This window comes from Cavia porcellus, unplaced genomic scaffold, assembly GCF_034190915.1.
Source record: "Cavia porcellus strain 051 isolate PalLab524CR breed Dunkin Hartley unplaced genomic scaffold, mCavPor4.1 scaffold_24, whole genome shotgun sequence".
In the NCBI taxonomy this organism is placed as follows: Eukaryota; Metazoa; Chordata; class Mammalia; order Rodentia; family Caviidae; genus Cavia; species Cavia porcellus.
This window is the reverse complement of record NW_026947507.1, coordinates 37,992,972-38,011,182: the sequence shown is the minus strand read 5'-3', so window position 1 is coordinate 38,011,182 and position 18,211 is coordinate 37,992,972. Positions and strand designations below refer to the sequence as shown.

At 47.3% G+C, this 18,211-nt stretch overlaps 1 protein-coding gene across 2 annotated transcripts in view; it reads right to left on the bottom strand.

Annotated features, from left to right (window-relative positions):
- Positions 1–17,530, bottom strand: part of Dock5 (dedicator of cytokinesis 5) — a 182,665-nt gene extending 165,135 nt beyond the window's left edge. For both annotated transcript variants that reach the window (XM_013143478.3, XM_063234885.1), the window contains exon 1: positions 16,868–17,530. In XM_013143478.3, the coding sequence (XP_012998932.1) occupies positions 16,868–16,910 (43 nt within the window). In that variant the 5' untranslated portion in view covers positions 16,911–17,530. The remainder of the gene's footprint in view (positions 1–16,867) is intronic.
- Positions 17,531–18,211: the final 681 nt, after the last annotated feature.

Sequence of the window (18,211 nt, the reverse complement as noted above, 5' to 3'; positions counted from 1 at the left end):
ACGATCTGACACAATCTGTACCATTTCCTTCTCTTCCCCTGGGTCCACTGTTAGACACAAACTGTGCAAATGCCTTACTGTACCCTGGGCACAGATGCCTGCTGAGAACCAGTGCTCCTCTGGCTGCATCCCCAGCCTTCCTAAGCTTGAATGCTCATCTCTGTCAAATTCAAGCTCTTCCTTCCCTGAAGCCTCCTCGGTTCCTTCAGTTAGAATAACCTCCGTTTCCCCAAACCCTCCTAATCGCAGCTATGTGTCTCAGCCTTCCTCCCCCTGCTCAGCTGTGGCTTTAGACTTCGGGGTCCTTTCACCCGCAGTAAGCAGCCCCTGAGCAGCATCCACGCCTGCTTCTCTGGACCTTCCAAATGCTGGGTGGTTACCTGTTTTTCCATCAGCTGCCAGGTCAGTAAGTGATGAACACAGCAGTTTTATTTCTGAATGTCTAGCAACACATCTCTTCATCGTCCAACTGTCCCTACAATTCCATAACTACTAGCTTGAGTTGCCCAGCTGATGTGAGCCTTGTGTCAGCAACAATGGCTTCCAAGCTGCAAGACATGGTATCTGATGTGTGTGTATGTGTTTTATTTACTAGATCCAAGTGTCTCTGAGAGAAAAAAAAATCAGGGATTAAACTGCTGAGATTAAATCTTGACAGGGCAACAGCAGGTTCATACTTCAAACAAACCAACCCTGCCCTGGCCCCGAGCCTCTGCTCAACGTGCCATAATAAAATACAATGGACCTGAAGCTTAAACAGAAATGTGTCTTGTCCCAGTGCCGGAAGCATGAGGTCCAAGATCTAGTTGCCAGCATGTTGAGTGTCTGATGAATTTTCGTCATGGCTGGAGGACAACCGCCTTCCCACTGTGCTCTCAGATGCCAGGGAGAACAAGCTCCCTGGGTTGTCTTCCTAAACACACCCCCTTCTAAAAGCCCCACCTCACAACCTCATCTCCAGCTAATTCTCTTGTGAAATCCCTTCCTCCAAAGGGGGCTCAGGCTTCAAAATAGGGATCTGGGGAGAGGCAGAACCTGGCCAAAACCAGACTCCTTTTAAATACTTTGAGAAAGATGACTTGGAGGTTTGGAATCTCAGAACTGGAAACCAGATGAACAGGATCACAAGTTCAGTCTTAAGTGGAGAACATTATTCATCGTAGGGAATCACTTAGCCAGTCTGAAGAGTCTATGCCTGTCACCAAGAAGGTAGATGATGACTATCAGTTTACAGCTGGAATGTCAAGAAACTTGCCCACAAAGTCACAAGGTTCTTAGCACCAAAGCTTTTCCTACACAAAGCCTCCCTGGGAGGTCTTTGGAAAGCTCAAGGGATGGGGGGGGGGGTCAGCTGTAGCTCTGGACATTTTCTGGTCAATGAATGTGGCCTTGCTAGCACTGCTTAGTTAATTTAAGAAATTTTCAAAAACTTAAAATGCTTGACACTCCAAAAATCTGGAAAGTAGTGGATAATACCATCTTTGTTTTACAGATGACAAAATAAATCTAAAGAGAGTTAGACTATCGAATTGTGTTTATAACAGAAACTAAAATATACGCCTGCCTTCCTAATCCTGGGCTTAATAGTTCTCTGTAACTTTCATTCTCCCCTTTAATGCCCCAAACTCTAAATACTGCAAAATATAGAAAAGTGACCTTTTTGAAATGGATAATTCCTAATGCTTACTTGATCCAAACACATGATGTTAAAAACTAGCAAAGATACCTAGTAGAAGACTAGCCAGATATTCATTATATATAGCAAACACGTTGTAATAAAGGAGAAAAAAACTTAGCAAAGAATTCTCAGAACTGAGAGCAAACATGGATATATAGACTATTTCAGCAAGAAAAAAAAAAAAAAACCCTCTAAAAGAATAAAACCCTGTCACTCAAGGCTGCTTGGTAAGTTCAAGAAGATAAAGATGTATGAACAGAAGAACAATGTTGCATTTTAGATAGTTCTATTTCTTCCATCTGCCATTTCTTGATAGAGGCAGTTCTGGAAAAGAGGTTTTATAAATGTTAGTTAATGCCTGTTGGACATGGAATTATGCCCGGTACCCCACCCCCATCAAAGGAAAAGTAAATGAAAGCAAAACTCCCTGTCCTCTCTCTGATCTTTTAAAATTTTAATCTCTTGGGCAGCAAATGAGAGGCTCTCCATCTCTCTTTTCCTGGTCAAGAATAGCTGTCCTAGTGTCACTATAATAGAGCAGAATCAAAATTCCACTAAGGGGGAAAGTGATGGGGTTATGGTTTAACTCATGGCGTAAAGCCATTTGCTTCTGAAATAAGTCATATTGTCAAAAAATCTGAACTCGGCAAGCAGACCCACATCTAATTCAGAAACTGTTAAGAGACAGATTCAAAGTTTCCAACTCTCTTGGCTTATTTCAGAGCCCAAACATGAAAAGAATTCTTCTGCAGACTCTAGCCATTTCTGAATTTGTGAGCTTACGAGCAGACCCCCCCTGAAGCCATCAAGCAATTTGAAAACCATCTTCAGCAGCAATGCTAATACTGCCAAAGATGAATTGGATACCGGCCTCTCCCACGGCATGTAATAGTCCTCTGAAAAATAAATCCAGGGTTTTCTATATGCAGTCAACTCTTGGAATCCAGTGAACACATCAGTCTTCTTTGAGGTAGGCTTTATAAGCACATTAAGAGGACCACTCAGAGTTGTCCTTAATAAATTCCCATCTTCAGAGTCTATGTAGGTGGTAGGACCACAAATAGCTTGTGTACTACTATTGGTCACAAATGTATATGAGTTCATGAGAATGGCAATACCATTCTCTGCATTCTTCCAAGCCCAAGAGAAGCACTCCAGGTAGGCAGCTCTGCCTACTCTGTGTGCTTTCTATGCACTCAAGTCATCCTACAGGCATCCAGTGAACCACTGGACCACAGTAAGTCCCCCTCAAATGTGAATCATTTCAGGGCAGTAAGGTTACAGTGAGTGGGAGATTCACACTCAAGTTGGCACAACTCACACCACCCATATAATCAGTTCCTTAACTCCAGGTCTTCATTCATTCATTCATTCATTCATTCACTCAGTCCATACTTCTTAGGACTCCAGGCTGTCCTGTGCTAGTGGGTGTTACTGCAAAAACACAGGACCCATGAGCAAAAGTCACATTACTCAGAGACTCTTGGGGATTCAAACACTTCCCATGAAGATTCTTACAAGATCAGACTGTTTCTACCTATTGAGCTTTAAAACTGGAAACTACTATATATTAGAATCCAGTCTGAGCCTCTGAGGACAGGTTCAGAGCCAAGCAATATTAACTACTTTATAATATGCAAACAAGGGTGTCTGCCCACCAGGCCAGGGTACTGTCACACAGCTGCCGCCTAGCAAACGTCAGATAATGATCACGTACGGCCCATTGTACCAGGAAGTGTGCTAATCTTATTCCTATCTTCTCATTTGGCCAAGAGCCTTATATGATCTCACAAAGGCAAAGAGTAATAAAGTTGGTAGACTTGGGACTTCAAAACTCCCAGCCACCAGCAGCTACACGGCAAAGCCTGGCCTTGTATCCAGTGTGCTTGCGTCTTCCTTAAAAATTCTGATTCCAGCAGTCTTCAGAACCCACATGGTAACCACGATTCTAATGTTAGCTGACCATGTAGCACTGGGCAAACCAACAGCACTGGGACACGTTTTTAAAAGATATATGTTAGTGATACCAAAGAAGTAATTGCATGTACACGTTCTATTTTATAATTGAAATACTTTATTTTCTATATAATGCAAGGACAAGGGTTAATTATCCACTGCCTTATCAAAATAAGGCAATCACTTAGTGCTTCATCGTCTTTTGAGAGAAAAGTCAAACCCCAAGACTAATGGTTTATGCACCATGAAATTATCACTTAGGCCCTTAACCAACAAATTAAAATTAAAATTAATATTAATGGGATGTGAATCTGCAAGGTGAAACTAACATAAACATTTATTCATTTTCCCCTAACCTAAGCAAAATTTAGTATTTTTAAAAGTAAATAACTGAGGAGTGTCATAAGTAATTAACTGAATGGTAGAATGCAAAGTGTATTAAATTGCAAGCAGCAATCAGAGATGCCAGGAACATTTATCAAGTCAGAATTTTGCTAGAATGTGCAAGAGTCAGCGCTGGAAGACAGCATGGAAGCCCTCCATGCCAAATCCAGGGAGGAATCTTGTTCAATTTGAGGCAGACCACCAAGATAGTATGCTTTGGGTGATCCCTAAAGTACAAGGCACACCGAGACTTCCCTTGCTCACAAATAACATTGATAATCCAGTTATCCAGATTGTTAAATTCATTTTTTTACAAAACTGATAATCTATACAAATTTTAAAAAGCACGAAACAATTTCATAGAAGATCCTCTTTCCACTTCTTTTTTATTTTTGATTTTTGAGGTGTTGGGAATTAAACCTATGTGCCTGCACATGCTAGAGAAGAGCTCTGCTACTGAACTATCCCTCCTCCCCTCCTTTCTACTTCTGACCCCCAGTCACCCCACTCCCTCCCAAGAAACAAGCAGTGGATAATTCATTTTGTATTCATTCAACAGTCCAGCATTTACAAGTGAACAAACAGACCCACACTTCCGTCTGCTGCATTCAGTGCCTAAAATACTGCCTGCACATAGTAGGGACTGCTAAAAACAATTGCTTAATGAATGAAAATGCATCCTATCTACACTTATTGAATCTTGTTCTTTTATTCTAATATATCCTGGAACCATTCCATAACAATGTGGTCTATAAAACTGCCTTGTTTCTTTCCTAATATTTTATTTAACTTTAATGCACACAAGGAAAGGTACCCATACCACACATGCACCTTTCACTAAATTTTCACACCCACCTAAACCAGTACTCGGATCAAGAAACAGAGTGGAACATTACCAGTAACCCCAGCAATCCCTCACCTCCTTTCCAGTACATCCACCACCCCGACCCTGTAGGCATCAAAGGTAACCACACCCTCACTTCCAAAAACCTAGGTTAACTGTCTGCACTGGGATGTGTACAAAACGGAGTATTGCAGCACGTGGTTCTGTGTTGGCCCTCTGCTTAGCCTTTTGTTCATGAGATTTATCTGTATTTCTGTGAGTACACGTAACTCACAATTCATGCATTCTCACTGTCCATGTTATGCTGTGGGAGCGTCCTACAATTTATATACTCACTTAACTTTCAGTAGGCAAGTGTGAAGCTTCAAAATTGGGGCTAGCTGGCATAACGTACCATGATCGTTAGTGCACACAAGCATTTTCATTGCCCTGTGGTAGAAATGTTGGGTAGATGCACATCTGGGAACCACTGAACAGTTTTCCAAAGTAGTTGTACCAACCTACATGTCCGCCACTGCAGGAGACTGCCCCTTGCCACACCACCTCACCCACAGTTACTTTTGGTTGTGTTTTGTTCTTTGTTACCCAGGGAGCCACATCTAGTGGGGCTCTTCTCATGGCACAGCGTCTGGGTCCCTGACGTCAGAGATCAGCACCTATCTGCAGGCCTTCTTGATATTTGGGTACTGCTTTTTGGCAAATCATTTATTAATTTCTATAGCCCTTTTTTCTTTTAGATATCAGTATTTTCTCACTGACTTTAAGTTTTTATATATTCTCAACATAAGGCATTGCTCAGACACACAAACTGGTAGTGCTTCCTTCCTCTCTGTGGGTCGCCTTTTTAACCTCATACAGGTATGCTTGGGCAAACACAAGTTCTTAATTTTAATGTGATGCCGGTATAACATTCTTCTTAAGAAACTGGTGCCCTTTAAAGGCACCACATAAAGTCTGTGTGCCTGGAAAAAAAGTCACTTCTTATTCCAAGGTCACAACAATGGGTCCTTCTGTTTCTAAGAACTTTTGCTGTCTTATTTTGTATAAACCTAGAGTACATTTTTACATGATAAAATTGGGGGGTCCTAGATAAATTTTCAATGTAGGCAAGCACTGAGGCAGTATGCTTTTCAAAACCTCATTCTCCAGCCACCAGGGCTGTGTCCTCTTCATGAGATGCTGCTCATCCCTGAGCCCTATCCCTTTTTACTGAGTGTATAGCATTCCCTGTGGGCATGTTTTATAGATTATTAAGCCCTTCACCCACTGAGCAATACTTAAGCTGTTTTCATGCTTTTGCTAAATAATGGTGCAATAAATAATATGTGTAGGGCCAGGGATTTAGCTCAGCAGGATAAGTGCCTGCCTGGCAAGCGTGAGGTCCTAAGATCAATCCCTAGTACTATATATATATATATATATAGTTTGTACACAAGATTCCCTGCACATGGCTATGTTGGTAGGATAAACTCACTAAAGTGGAATTGCTAAGTCAAAGCCTATCCATGTGCATTTCAGTTTTCACCATTACTTGACAGGCTATCCCAACTATAATTGGATTTTTTAGACCCTCATGAACTCCACAGTACTGTTACCAGATACAAAACATTATGATTTCAGTTGTACTAACTTTCTGTTTCTAAAGACAACAGATGCACTTCCTATATCCATGATGGAGAGAATACAGACGAGCACGGAAGTTCTTGGAAACAGCCCCAGAACCCTGAAAGTGGAAAGCAAAACCCACAACCAATCACGCTGATGGGATCTGACGCGCAGCCCTGCTCTGGGACCACAGTGAAGAGTGAAGGCCATCGTCCCTGTTGATTCTCATTCTGAAGCCCACCGGGGACCTGAGAGAAGCACAGGACTCCAGCTGGACAGACGCTGCCCCTTCCAGGAGGAGGCCGCTCCAGGTGACCCACGGTGGTACCTCTGTGATGAGGCCTCATCCAGAGTGCAGCTGTCCGCTACTGCTGGGAAGAATAGGGCAGGAGATGCTGAACTGCCAGAGGAGAGGGCTCCTGACTCAGCCTGAAATCCATGCAACAGAGCTGCATCATTCTGTTCAAAAGTCAGGCCTAGGAACTCACATGTTCTCTCACCGTCAGGTGACCACTGCGGTCCTCTATTCTCCATAACCGTGTTTCAGCCACCAGGACCTCGACAGACACTAAGACTCTTGTTCTCCAACATGTCTGGACCGTGGTGAGAACGCTGCAGGACTTAGTAATCTTGCAACTGACGTCATGTAACCACTGCAGCCCTGTGAAGCCAGGTCCTCAGGGCCCAGCAGCAGCCCGCACACCACGTGAGAACCAGGGGCCAAACTGTGGAACCCACCATGTGCCTTCTACTTTGCAGGCTCTCAAAACACACTTCATCCCCAGAACTGTCGAAAAGGTGGGTGTTTGAGTAGCTGAATCTTTATTTTTAATCGCAGTAAAAGGGATGGATCCCATGGCCTATGCACGCTAAGCAAGCACTCTACCATTGAGCTAACCCCTCCCTCGGCCCCTGGATGATTCCCCCTCTACCTGGCGGGGGAAAAAAACAGAGAAGACACACTTTCCACTTGGGATGAAGAGCTCTTGAGTTACAAGGAGAAAAGCAGCAGCTATGAAACAAGTTGAAACAAAAATCTCCTACCAGCAGTGATTTTGGACAAGTCACTTTTGCCTCTGGGCCCTTCTTTTTCCCTAATAAATATGTTCACCAAGAAGGAGTGCGTGCTTCCGGGCTCCAGCACTTCAGACTTTGTGATTCTGTTTACAAAAGGGCAACACTGTGAGGCTCTTGCAAGTCTTATGATTTAGTCCTACACAGTCTCTGGCATGACAGCCATAGGGTCCCAGGCTCACAGAAAGCACAAGGAAAGCCCAGCACACCTGGCCATAGGTACCTGGGCGATAAATCAGTCACAGGATGCATCTTACTCACCTGGGCTGAGTCAGTGGAGGACGAGCTGCAAGGGGAAATTAATCTCTCCTGCAATTTCCTTCCCTCAACTTGTCCTCCAGGAAAAAGAGCTGGCAGCCAGGACCCATAGAAGCATGGCACGGGGGGCTCAGCTGTCACCTGATGGGGCTGTGACAGTCTCGCTGGGTGTGGAAACGTGACAGAAGATGGCACATTGGGAAAAAGGTGGACAATGGCTCCGAAGCGTTTTAACAACAGGGGCTGTGTTACGGCACAGAGCCTGACAGGACACAAAGCCCACTTTGTGTCTTACCCTGGGAGCGGCTGCCAGCGATTCAGACAATCGCTTGAGGGAGCCCTGACTGCCAGCCCGGGCTCCGAGAGGACAGGGCATGAACATCCACTTGGAAAAACACAATTCACATGTTCATCCCCCGCTCTCCCTTGTTCCCCCACATCTCCATCGAAAAGTACTGCAATTTCACAAAAGCACTTCTGGAAGCTTAACAATAAAGCCCCATTAATCCTGAGGTAATGACAGAGGCCAATGAAAAGGCAAAGGATCCCTACAGGATGTAATATGTCCTTTAAAGTCCACAGGGTGTAGGCATCTCTTGGGCAATTGGACCTATTTAATGAAGTCCCGAAAACTATTTTTTCTCCACTGGAATCCTGAGTAAAGAACAATCTTTGACCTTGGATAGGCTCCTGGACCTCAGAGATAAGGGTCACATCCATTACAATTTACTTCAAAGTTCCGGATCTTCTAAAAATACTAAAAAAAAAACCCTTTTATATGCAAAAGGTTATAATTATGTTATTGTACAGAGCATTTCAGGAATACTCTCTTTCTTATCAAAACATACAATTGCAATGAGACTTAATTTCTGAACGTCAAATCCCTCTAGTATGTCTCACAATGTAGGTAAGTGGAAACCACAACTTAATTAAATATCAGCTAATGTAGCCAGACATGGCGGTGAGCACCAGAATCCCAGCTCTCCGGGAGGCTGAAGGAAAAGGACTGCAATTTGGAGCCCAGTCTGGGCAACTCAGCAACTTAGCAAGACTCTGTCTCATAATAAAAATAAAAAAGGCTCGGGAATATAGTTCAGGGCAAAAGCCTGGGTTCAATCCCTGTGCTGCAAAGAAAACAGAATTTCAGCCAAGACAGAGTCCTATCACACTTATAATCGCCACAAAACCTGGCAAACTATTTCCTAAGGACCGCTACTTTTTGCTTTGAAGCCCTCTGCCAATACTCTTCCTTCTCCATTATTTCTTTTTCCTTGAGTTCCCCAGCGTGCAGTATGGATATTCACGCCATCAGCGGCTCCCGAGGTCTCCTTTCTTCCACAGACCATAACTAGGCTCCTCTCCCACGCAACACAGCCTGATCCAAAGCCTCCCAGGCTTCGCGTCTATTCCCCACTGTGGTCCAGCCTGACGTCCCACTTGACCAATCCTACAAGGCCCTTCCGCGCAGCTTCTACAACTAATGAAAGTGGAGGAAGGAGCACATTTTACTTTTTATTTTATCCGATCTAATAAATGCCACACAGCCCACTGTGTTCTCGTAGTCCTTTGCTTACACAGCTTCTTAAAATGGCTTTTTCTATTATTTCAGCGTCCCTTTCCCTACTGCCCTTTATTTGGTCTCATGGGAAGCAGCTGTGGGCAGCCTGCTTCTCTTGCAGGAGGCAGGGGTGCGTAGGTAGAGGACAGCTTAGGGTCCCTTTATCACCTCCCCGAGGGCTAACGAGGAACCAGGAAACGGGGCTCCTCCTGGAGACAGGATTACATGGACGAGAAAGGCCGAGTTCCCAAGCTCACAGCTCTGCCTTCTGCAATGGGAGTGGACAATCAACACCAACACACCAAGGCAAAGGGCAAGGCGTCCAGTGGGTTGGCCAGGCTGGCCCTGCCAGGGCACTGGGAAGCTCCGAGAGGTATCTGAAGGAAGGCCTGGATTTTCAGAGGGAACTGGACACTTAACATCAGGAAGCACATTCCACAAGAGGGAGGAACCAGTGCCAAGGCCCTGAGTCAAATGGACTCGGGGAGTTCAGAAAGCAGAAAGCCAGCGAGGGCGGCTGGAATGCAGGGAGGGCAGGAGGCAGAGGTAGACAGTACCTCCAGCCACACAAGCCTTGCAGGCCACAACTGGGAGTCTCAGTCAGTCTAACAACAGAAAAGTGGTTGGGGGCTTAGACAGGGACATGACAGCATCAGATCTTAGTTTTAAAAGGCTCCCTTGGCCACTGTGTGCAGAATGACTTAGAGGGGACAGAGGGAGCAGTTAGAAGCCATGGCAGCAGCTCTGGAGAGGAGACACAATACAGGCAGTGCCCCATCAGAGGCAGAAAGAAGGGGAGAGGGCGGGGTAGTTGCCTTGGAAGACAGGCAGCCTGGACTCCACGACGGACTGGCTGCCTAGCTTTCGGCCTAGACTGCTGGGTGGATGGAACAGCAGAAGGTGCAGATCTGCAGCTACACAGCTGCAAGATCTCCCTTCTGAACACATCAGTGGGGACACCCATCACCAAAGACCCCACTCAGCCGGGTGAGGTGCCAGTGTGCCAGGAGGAGGCCAGGAGCAGGCTGTGAATCTAGAAGCCAACAGCAAACGGATGAGCAGCAGGGCCAGGGGACTGGGTCAGGTCACTTGGCAGCAGGGAGATGAAGAAGACACAAAAGCCAGCCCAGAGTGGCTGACAGGTCAAGCAAGGCAGGGAGACCGAGAGAGGGGTGGGGACATGGGAGGAAAACAATAGAGAGATGAAATCAGCAGTCAGAAGAAAAAGCATTTCGCCTGTAATCCCAGCACTCTGGGAGGCTGAAGCAGGAAAATCACAAATTTGAGCTCAACCTGCGCAATGCAGTGAGATGCTGTTTCAAAATAAACAAAAAAGGGATTGGGAATATAAGTTCAGTGCAAAGGCCCTGGGTTCATTCTCCAGTACCATAAAAAAGGAAAGAAGGGAGAGAGAGAAAAAGGGAAAGAAGGAGGGAAGGCGGGAGACAGGTAGGCAAGCTAGCTTTTCAAGAGTCAACTGCACCAAATTTGTCAAAAACAAACATGGGGGGAAAAAAGTGATTCCTATTTTCAATTCCTTTTAATTACAGTTGACCCTCATTATTTACAAACTCCCTATGTATGAATACACTACTAACATTTATTTGGAACCCCAAAATTTATACCACTCAACCCCACAATCAGCTCCACGGAAAGCAGAGAAAAATGTTCCCAGAAGAGGTTGAACAAGACATCTTCTTGTTTCTGCTCTCATGCTGTAAACAAATACCTTTCCTGAGGTCTATTTATTGCTGTACTACATAGAAAAATCAGATGAGGGTAAATGGGTACCATACCAGCCCTGGAAGTAGCTGCCCACCCACAGGAGTAGCTGTCCAGCTACCTAGACAGGGCAAGAAACAGGTGACGTGAACACCTGGAGTTTGAGCGTGAAATACAGTGTAAAAAGTCATGGCCATGAGTGAGACACTGATCTCTGATGAACCTCATTTTACTTATCTGCACCTCATGGCACAACGACAACAATTTCATGAACTATAAAGTGGTGGCACGCAAAACTTACTCTTATCAGAACCCCTTTATGTTCTTAAAGTTATCAAGAACCCCCCAAAGGAGGGTTTGCTTTCATCTACCTGGATTTCTTCCACTATTATTTGCTACTATCAGAGATCCAAACCCACACATTTTAGAAGCAGTTCATTTAAAGCCCAAGGTCATGGTGCAGCCTGTAATTCCAGCACTTTGGGAGGCTGAAGCAGGAGAATCACAAGTTCAAACCCAATTTGGGTAGATAAGTGTTTCAGCAAGACCTTGTCTCAAAATAAAAGTAAAAAGGCCAAGGGATGTAGATCAACGTGAAGGTGGGGGTTCAACTGTTAGTACTAAAGAAAAGTTACTTGGAAAGCACTCTAATAAACTCAGTACCTGTTAGCAACGTTACCTATTTCCTATGAATTCTGCTTCTCCAAACGAAACACCCAGAAGCTCCACATTGTTCTGCATATTTATCTTTTTACTACATGGCTGCACAGAAGGCAGCCGGCTTCGTCCATCTCCTGCTCGTCTGTTGCCATAGCGCCCTTCTGAATATCCATGCATCTAATCATGAGAGACCATGGATGAAAAGAGGCCAATCATATTTTAGGATTATTGGGGAAAAAACTTTCAATCTCAGAAGCCCTCTGGAAATGTCTCCAAGATCCCTGGCGTGTCCCTGGAATGCACTGAAACACATGCTTTGGGCACAGTTTTCCGTGAATATTAACAAGATCAATTCTGTCCTCCCTCTTTTCCTCTTAGCTTCCGTATCGTGTTATCAGAACATGAACACATCTCCACATCTCGACAGGGTTGTGTTCAGGGTGCAGCTACATAAACATCTACATCCAGCAGACAGCTAGCTGGTCGACATGGTGACTACTGTCACCCTTCTCAGGTGGTCCTGTAACCAATCAGCAGTGCGAGCATCACCAAGGATTCTTCATCTGCATCCCAATGTAGAGGATTCACAGTCTGGACAGGAAAGAGACTTTTAAGCTTATTTTCTGACGCTAAGTCTTTACTTCTATTATGACTGCAGGCAACATGCCACAGTTGCACTGGTAGTGCCTGTGACTCTACCCTAGGCAGAAATCACATGGAAATTTTCATAGCATATTATGACATGAATACCAATATCCTGGAAATTCACATAAGCTCCTCACTAACTCACAATCATGGCAGTCATTGTCATTAATCTTGTTAGTTACTGCATTAACACAGAAGTTTATATATCTGAAAAATGGCTTGATGTCTCTGTTTCAATACAGTGAATCTTATTTCCAAACCTTTCTAATTAGGTTTGATGCGTTTAGAAATATCATTCTGGGGCTGGGGTTTAGCTCAGCAGCATAAGCGCCTGCCTTGAAAGCAGGCTGTTGTGAGTTCGATCCCCGGTACCGATAAAAAGGAAAAAGACAAAAAAAAAAAAAAAAAAAAAAGAAAAGAAAAGATCTATGTATGGGCTTCACTAGATTGCTAAAGGGGTTCATGCAACCAAAAAAGCAAGAACCCCTGGGTGAAGCAACTTACTTTACCTCTCCAGACACCAAGTTCCTCTTTACAAGGAAGCTAGTCATTGTGGGACATCCTCTCTCCGCTGCCACACTGGAGCTGCAGCAGGAGGGATGTGGCATATATACGATGCCACAGGGACCAGTAAGAGTCTGCCTTTGGTCTTAACTCAGATGCATGCTCTGGACTCACCAAGGGAGCACTGCTGAACCACTGAGCAGCTAACAGTAGAAGGAAACACTTCCCCAAACTACTTTCTATCATGCTATAAGAGTAAGTATCAGACCGGGCATGGTGGTGCACACCTGTAATCCCAGCACTGAGGCAGGAGGATTGCCACAAGTTTGTGACCAGCCTGGCCTACAAAGTGAGCTCAAGGCAACCTGAACTGTACAGCAAGACCCTGTCTCAAAAAAAGAGAAAAAAAAAAAAAAACTCAGAAAATCCAACACATAATAAATTACTCTATAAATTACTCTACAATCAAGGGGCTGGGGATTTAGCTCAGCAGCATAAGTGCCTGCCTTGCAAGCAGGTGGTCGTGAGTTCGATCCCAGGTACCAGGAAAAAGACAAAAAAAAAAAAAGAATTTACAATCAACATAATCTACAGCTGTTCTTGACATAAAGCATTTATATAGAAGCTAAGGTTTCAATAACTCAAAGAATAATTTTTAGATTTATCATTAATATCTGCTTAAAATCTAACAGAAATGTTTTGTAACCTCAAATGCTCATTGAGGGAGAGAGAAAGAAGAAAGGGAGAGACCGAGAGAGGGGAAAAAAAGCTTTTGCCTGCCCTCATGGAAGCACCTTTGTCCCACTACCCGGTACTTCACACTGGGGTACTGAAGTACTTTAAAGAATCAAGTCTGTGAGTCCTCCAGCTCGCAAGGGCTACTCAGGCCCACTAATGCTAGCGACTGAGTCAACAGTACTATGTTCAAGAACCCCAAACTCAAGACAGGCTGCATGTCAGTCTCTGTGGAAAAATCTAAGTTAACTCAGGATCAGCCCACAGGGGCACTGAGAGAAAACAGGTTGGGAAGGCAGCCAGCGTCACAGGGCACCACCAGGGCGGAGCTCTGGGGCCTGTCCTCAGTGGGCAGGCCACCGAGGGGCAGCTCTGCATCATGGAGAGCGGGAGGCAGGACAGCTACCTGTGGCTTCTCAGAAACCAATCCAACCAGCAGCTGCTCAGGAGCAGAAGCATCCCCAGAGAGTCCGAGGAACAAAATGCTCCCCACCATATTTAAATAAATCAAGCTCAGCTGTTGTAGCAGAATTTTATTTATTTTTGCAGAACTAAGGACAGTGTGGAGGCCTTCACTTCTACCCAACTGAACTGAAAAGTTATAGTGAGGCAAATGAGGAGCTGAAGTTCAACCGAAGAAAAAGGCATTAAGTCGCCAGAGAAATCAAGTTGGTATGCTTGGGGAGCAGAACCCCGACATCAGGCAGCGTAGAGCAGAGTCCTCATCCAGGAGGGATACCTCCCAGCCAGATGCCTCAGTCAGGGCAGAATGCTCTGTAATTATGGTTTTTCTTACACATCCACACCTGTGTTAAGAATTTATAAAGTAGGAGTAGCAAAGACTAAAGACAAAGAACAGTATAACAGAACAATTATCCAACATACTATAATAAAAAGTTATGTGAATATGGTCTGGCTTTTCCTCTCTCCGGAAATTTCATTTGCAGACCTCCGATGACCACAGGTACCTGAAGCTGTGGAAAGTGAAATGGTGAGTCCCACACTCCCCAGGTACACCTGAACAACGGGTACAAAACTGTGACTTTCTGTCACTGATGAGAAGCTGAACAATAGAAGAGATGGCACAAGTTGGAACTCAGGAAGGGGCAGGAGAAGCTCAGAACACCTGGCAAAAAGCAAACTAGGAAGGAAGCGGCGGAGGTGATCTGAGCCCCAAGAGAGAGGAGGCAGAGTCGGGAGGGTTCTCTGGACAGGGCACAAGCACAACAGAGCGAAGTCCCACAGGAGGGACTCTGGGTGTACTGCATAAGAGAGAAGGGCAGTTTTCTGCATGGCAGGGTTCACTGGAGCTGTATGGTGACAGAGAATCTTATGAAAGAGGGCGGAACACAATCAGGTGACCTCAGAAGCCTGGGCTCCTGGGACCAACCATAGGCCAAGGTGTGCAGGTGGGGAGGCCACAGGAGTAGCAACGTGTTTTCAAACAATGGAGAGTCAGTGTGTGCTAACAGTGGGTCTTCAAGTCCACACCCAGCAGAATCGATCACACCTGGTGAAATAGTTGTCCCACATTATATCCTGGGACACTTTTGCTAACACCTGTGCCCTAGAAAGGCAATCCAGATATTTTTCTTGATGGATGATAAATAACACTAAACTGACTCCAGAACATAGGGAAAAATATTAAAAGGCAAACTCATTGTGCATGTTTCTATAACCATTAGCAAGGAAATAAATTTTTTTAAAAAACATTTTTGGAACAGGTGTGCGTCAATGACATCAATCATAACGTTTTTGCAGCTTTTAATGTAGTTAAACCAAATTAGAATTGACATTTTAGCAAGTAGTAACTGGGCTCCACTAAATATACTTTCATGCAGTCATCTGTGGTCCATCATATTCACAATTAACTGATTTCACCCGGTTTTCTATGATTCGACCCAGGCCCTTCGGCCTGCTGCCTGAATGCACCCCAGGCCCTGCCTGCTTCCCGTGCCTCATTTCCCGACCCGCTGGCTGCTCACTGCAGCACCTGGGGAGGACTCCTGGCCTTTTCTGCTGCCTGACAACCATGCCAAGCCCTGGTGATCTGCAGCAGAAGAAATGCCACATATAGTTTCGGAGTTGTACTCATGCGAGAGACCAAAGACTCTAAAAGTAACTTAAAAATCTTTGGAATAGAGTGAAAACAAGGAATAATTTTATACGCACACAGGCAGGCTCACCATCTGTGCCAATCTCAGACTACAATGAATAGGAGAAGCTTAACAAACTTGTCGTTTGGCTACAGAGGTGCAGTCTACAGAAATGTCTTTGAAATCCGCTTAGCTGTCCAAGCACAGAATAATATGGGGAGAGGGCGCTGCTCCCCCCAAAACCAGCAGGTGAGGGAATGGAGTGTAATAAAAGATTAAGTTTCAAATAGGCCAAATAAGAGGAAGTGCTGAAGTTGTCCCTCCTCCCCCAAACACACACACAACTCTCCCAGGTAAGGGCCTGGCTAAGGGCAGCAGCTTCCCACCTGACCTCAACCCCGCTCCTCCACAGAAAGTGAAAGGACCAGGGATTTTCACCAGGCCAAGGCTGCACGTGTACCATTTCAGATCCAAATCAATGCAACTGAGCAGTCTTCAGCACCCGCAGAGCTCCCAGGCTCCGCGGTCACGAATGCCACGCGCCGGTGAACTGTCCTCAGGCCCGCACAGCGAAACTCGAGGTTTCGCACGCTCCCACCCGCGCTCCGGGAAGCTCACCGCTTCCCACGCCGCACACTTCCTGCCTCTCCCATCACCTCCGCGGGCCACCATCCGCTTCCCCATTCTCTCCACAGCTGACGTCGGGATCCCAGTGCCTGGAGGCGGGAGGGGGCGGCTTCACCCCATCTCCTCACTCGCGGCGTCAGAGGACCTCTGAGGAGGCGCGCGGAAAGCATCGCACCATCCCGCGCGCGCTTCCCGGGTGCCGGACGGGGGCACCCCGGAACGCAGGGGCGAGCGGGACCCCGCGGGGCCACGGACGGCTCCGCGCCGATCTCTCCGCTCCTTGGGAAGCGCTGGAAACTACGGCCCCAAAGTCCTGCCCCACTTTACCACTCAGGCTCCCCAAACGCCGAGCGACCCCCCAACCCTGCCTCGGCGCTCCGGGGAACCTCGGACCTCTCCTGTCCCCGGGGCTGACAGTGGGAGCTCAGTCCCGACCGCGCGCCCTCCCGGCGGCCGGACTATAAAGCGCTCGGCCGGGCCGCTGCGGACGGACTTCGGGGCGGGCCGGGGCGCGCACTCACCAACCCCGTACTTCTGCCTCTTGGTCGGGATCCAGCGCGCCATGGCGGCGACCTCGCCCCGCGGCGGCGGCAAAGCGGCGGCGGCTACAGCTCCTGGGACTCCCGGCGCCGCCGCACGCTCCTGCGCGCCCCGGGCTCCTCCGCCATGTTCCGCCCAACTTCGCCGACTGCGCGGACCGCGTCCCTGCCTGCCGCACGGCACCGCGCCGCCCGCGGTCACCTGCTGGGCCGCCGGCCACCCCTCCCGGCGCCGCCCCGGCCCCTCCCGCAGGCCGCGCCCTCCGCCCGCCGGGGCCGCCCCTGAGTCCCGCCGCGGGCGCCCGGCCTCTCCCGCCCTGCGGGCTCCGCGCCGCGGCAGTGCGCGCTCGCTGGGAACAGCTTCCCGGGGCAGCGGTCGGATCGCGAGTTTCCTGAGGTTCGCCCTGCAGCAGGCTGCACCCCGCCGGGAGGTTTCCTGGCCGCGGCTCCCCGAGGCTGCGCTGCAGGCGCTGGGCACAGCCTGGCGGCGGCGGTCACAAAGCTCGAACTGAGCCCCCACCGCGTGCCGAGGCCCAGGAAAGGAGCAGGAACTCGGGAGACCTGCTTCTCGCCCCCAGGCCCGAGCTCGGCGAGCGCTCAAATAAATATTTGTGGAATGAATGAGCAGTGGACTATTGCGTGCGCCCCCTTAGAGCTTTCGCAGACACCCGAGAGGCGGAAGCTGCAACTCGGGGCAGACAGGATCTCTTGGGGCCACCACTGCAGAGGCAGAACGTTTGTACTCTGGCAAACAGAACTAGAGCAAGGGAGCTGGCGTTTCAGAAGGATCAGATCATTTCCTGGGATCCTCTATGGGAAAAGAGGCACGCAACCCTAATTTGGAAACCCCACGACCTAAAACACCGGGATTCCTCCCCAACTGAAGTCATCCAGACTTTTACGCACTTGGGAGTAAAGGTCTGCCTCCAGGACCTCCCCCTTCCTAGTGGCCGGTGGCCAGGAGAGGGCCCCACGCCGAAGAGGCGCGGTGTGCATCGCTGACCCGTAGATGAGGAACCTCAAGCAGGCACTGCGCGCTGCAACTGATTTAGGCTGTAGGTGGCGCCCTCTTTGGGACAACTTTCTGGAAAATGGAGCAGGGGGAGTCCAGGAGCGCTTTTGCTGCCTGCTTCACACTGAAAAGTCAAGTCACAGAGTAGATAGCAGCTAATTATGCGCACCTTCAGGAACACATTTCCAGCAAAAACTGCATTGTCCTTGCGGTCAGTGGACGTCTTCTAGCCTTTTTAAAACATGAAAGGAAGATAAGTGTGTAGTGAAAGTTAGTAAAGTTCAATTTGGAGAATTTAGTGCACTGAGCAGTGG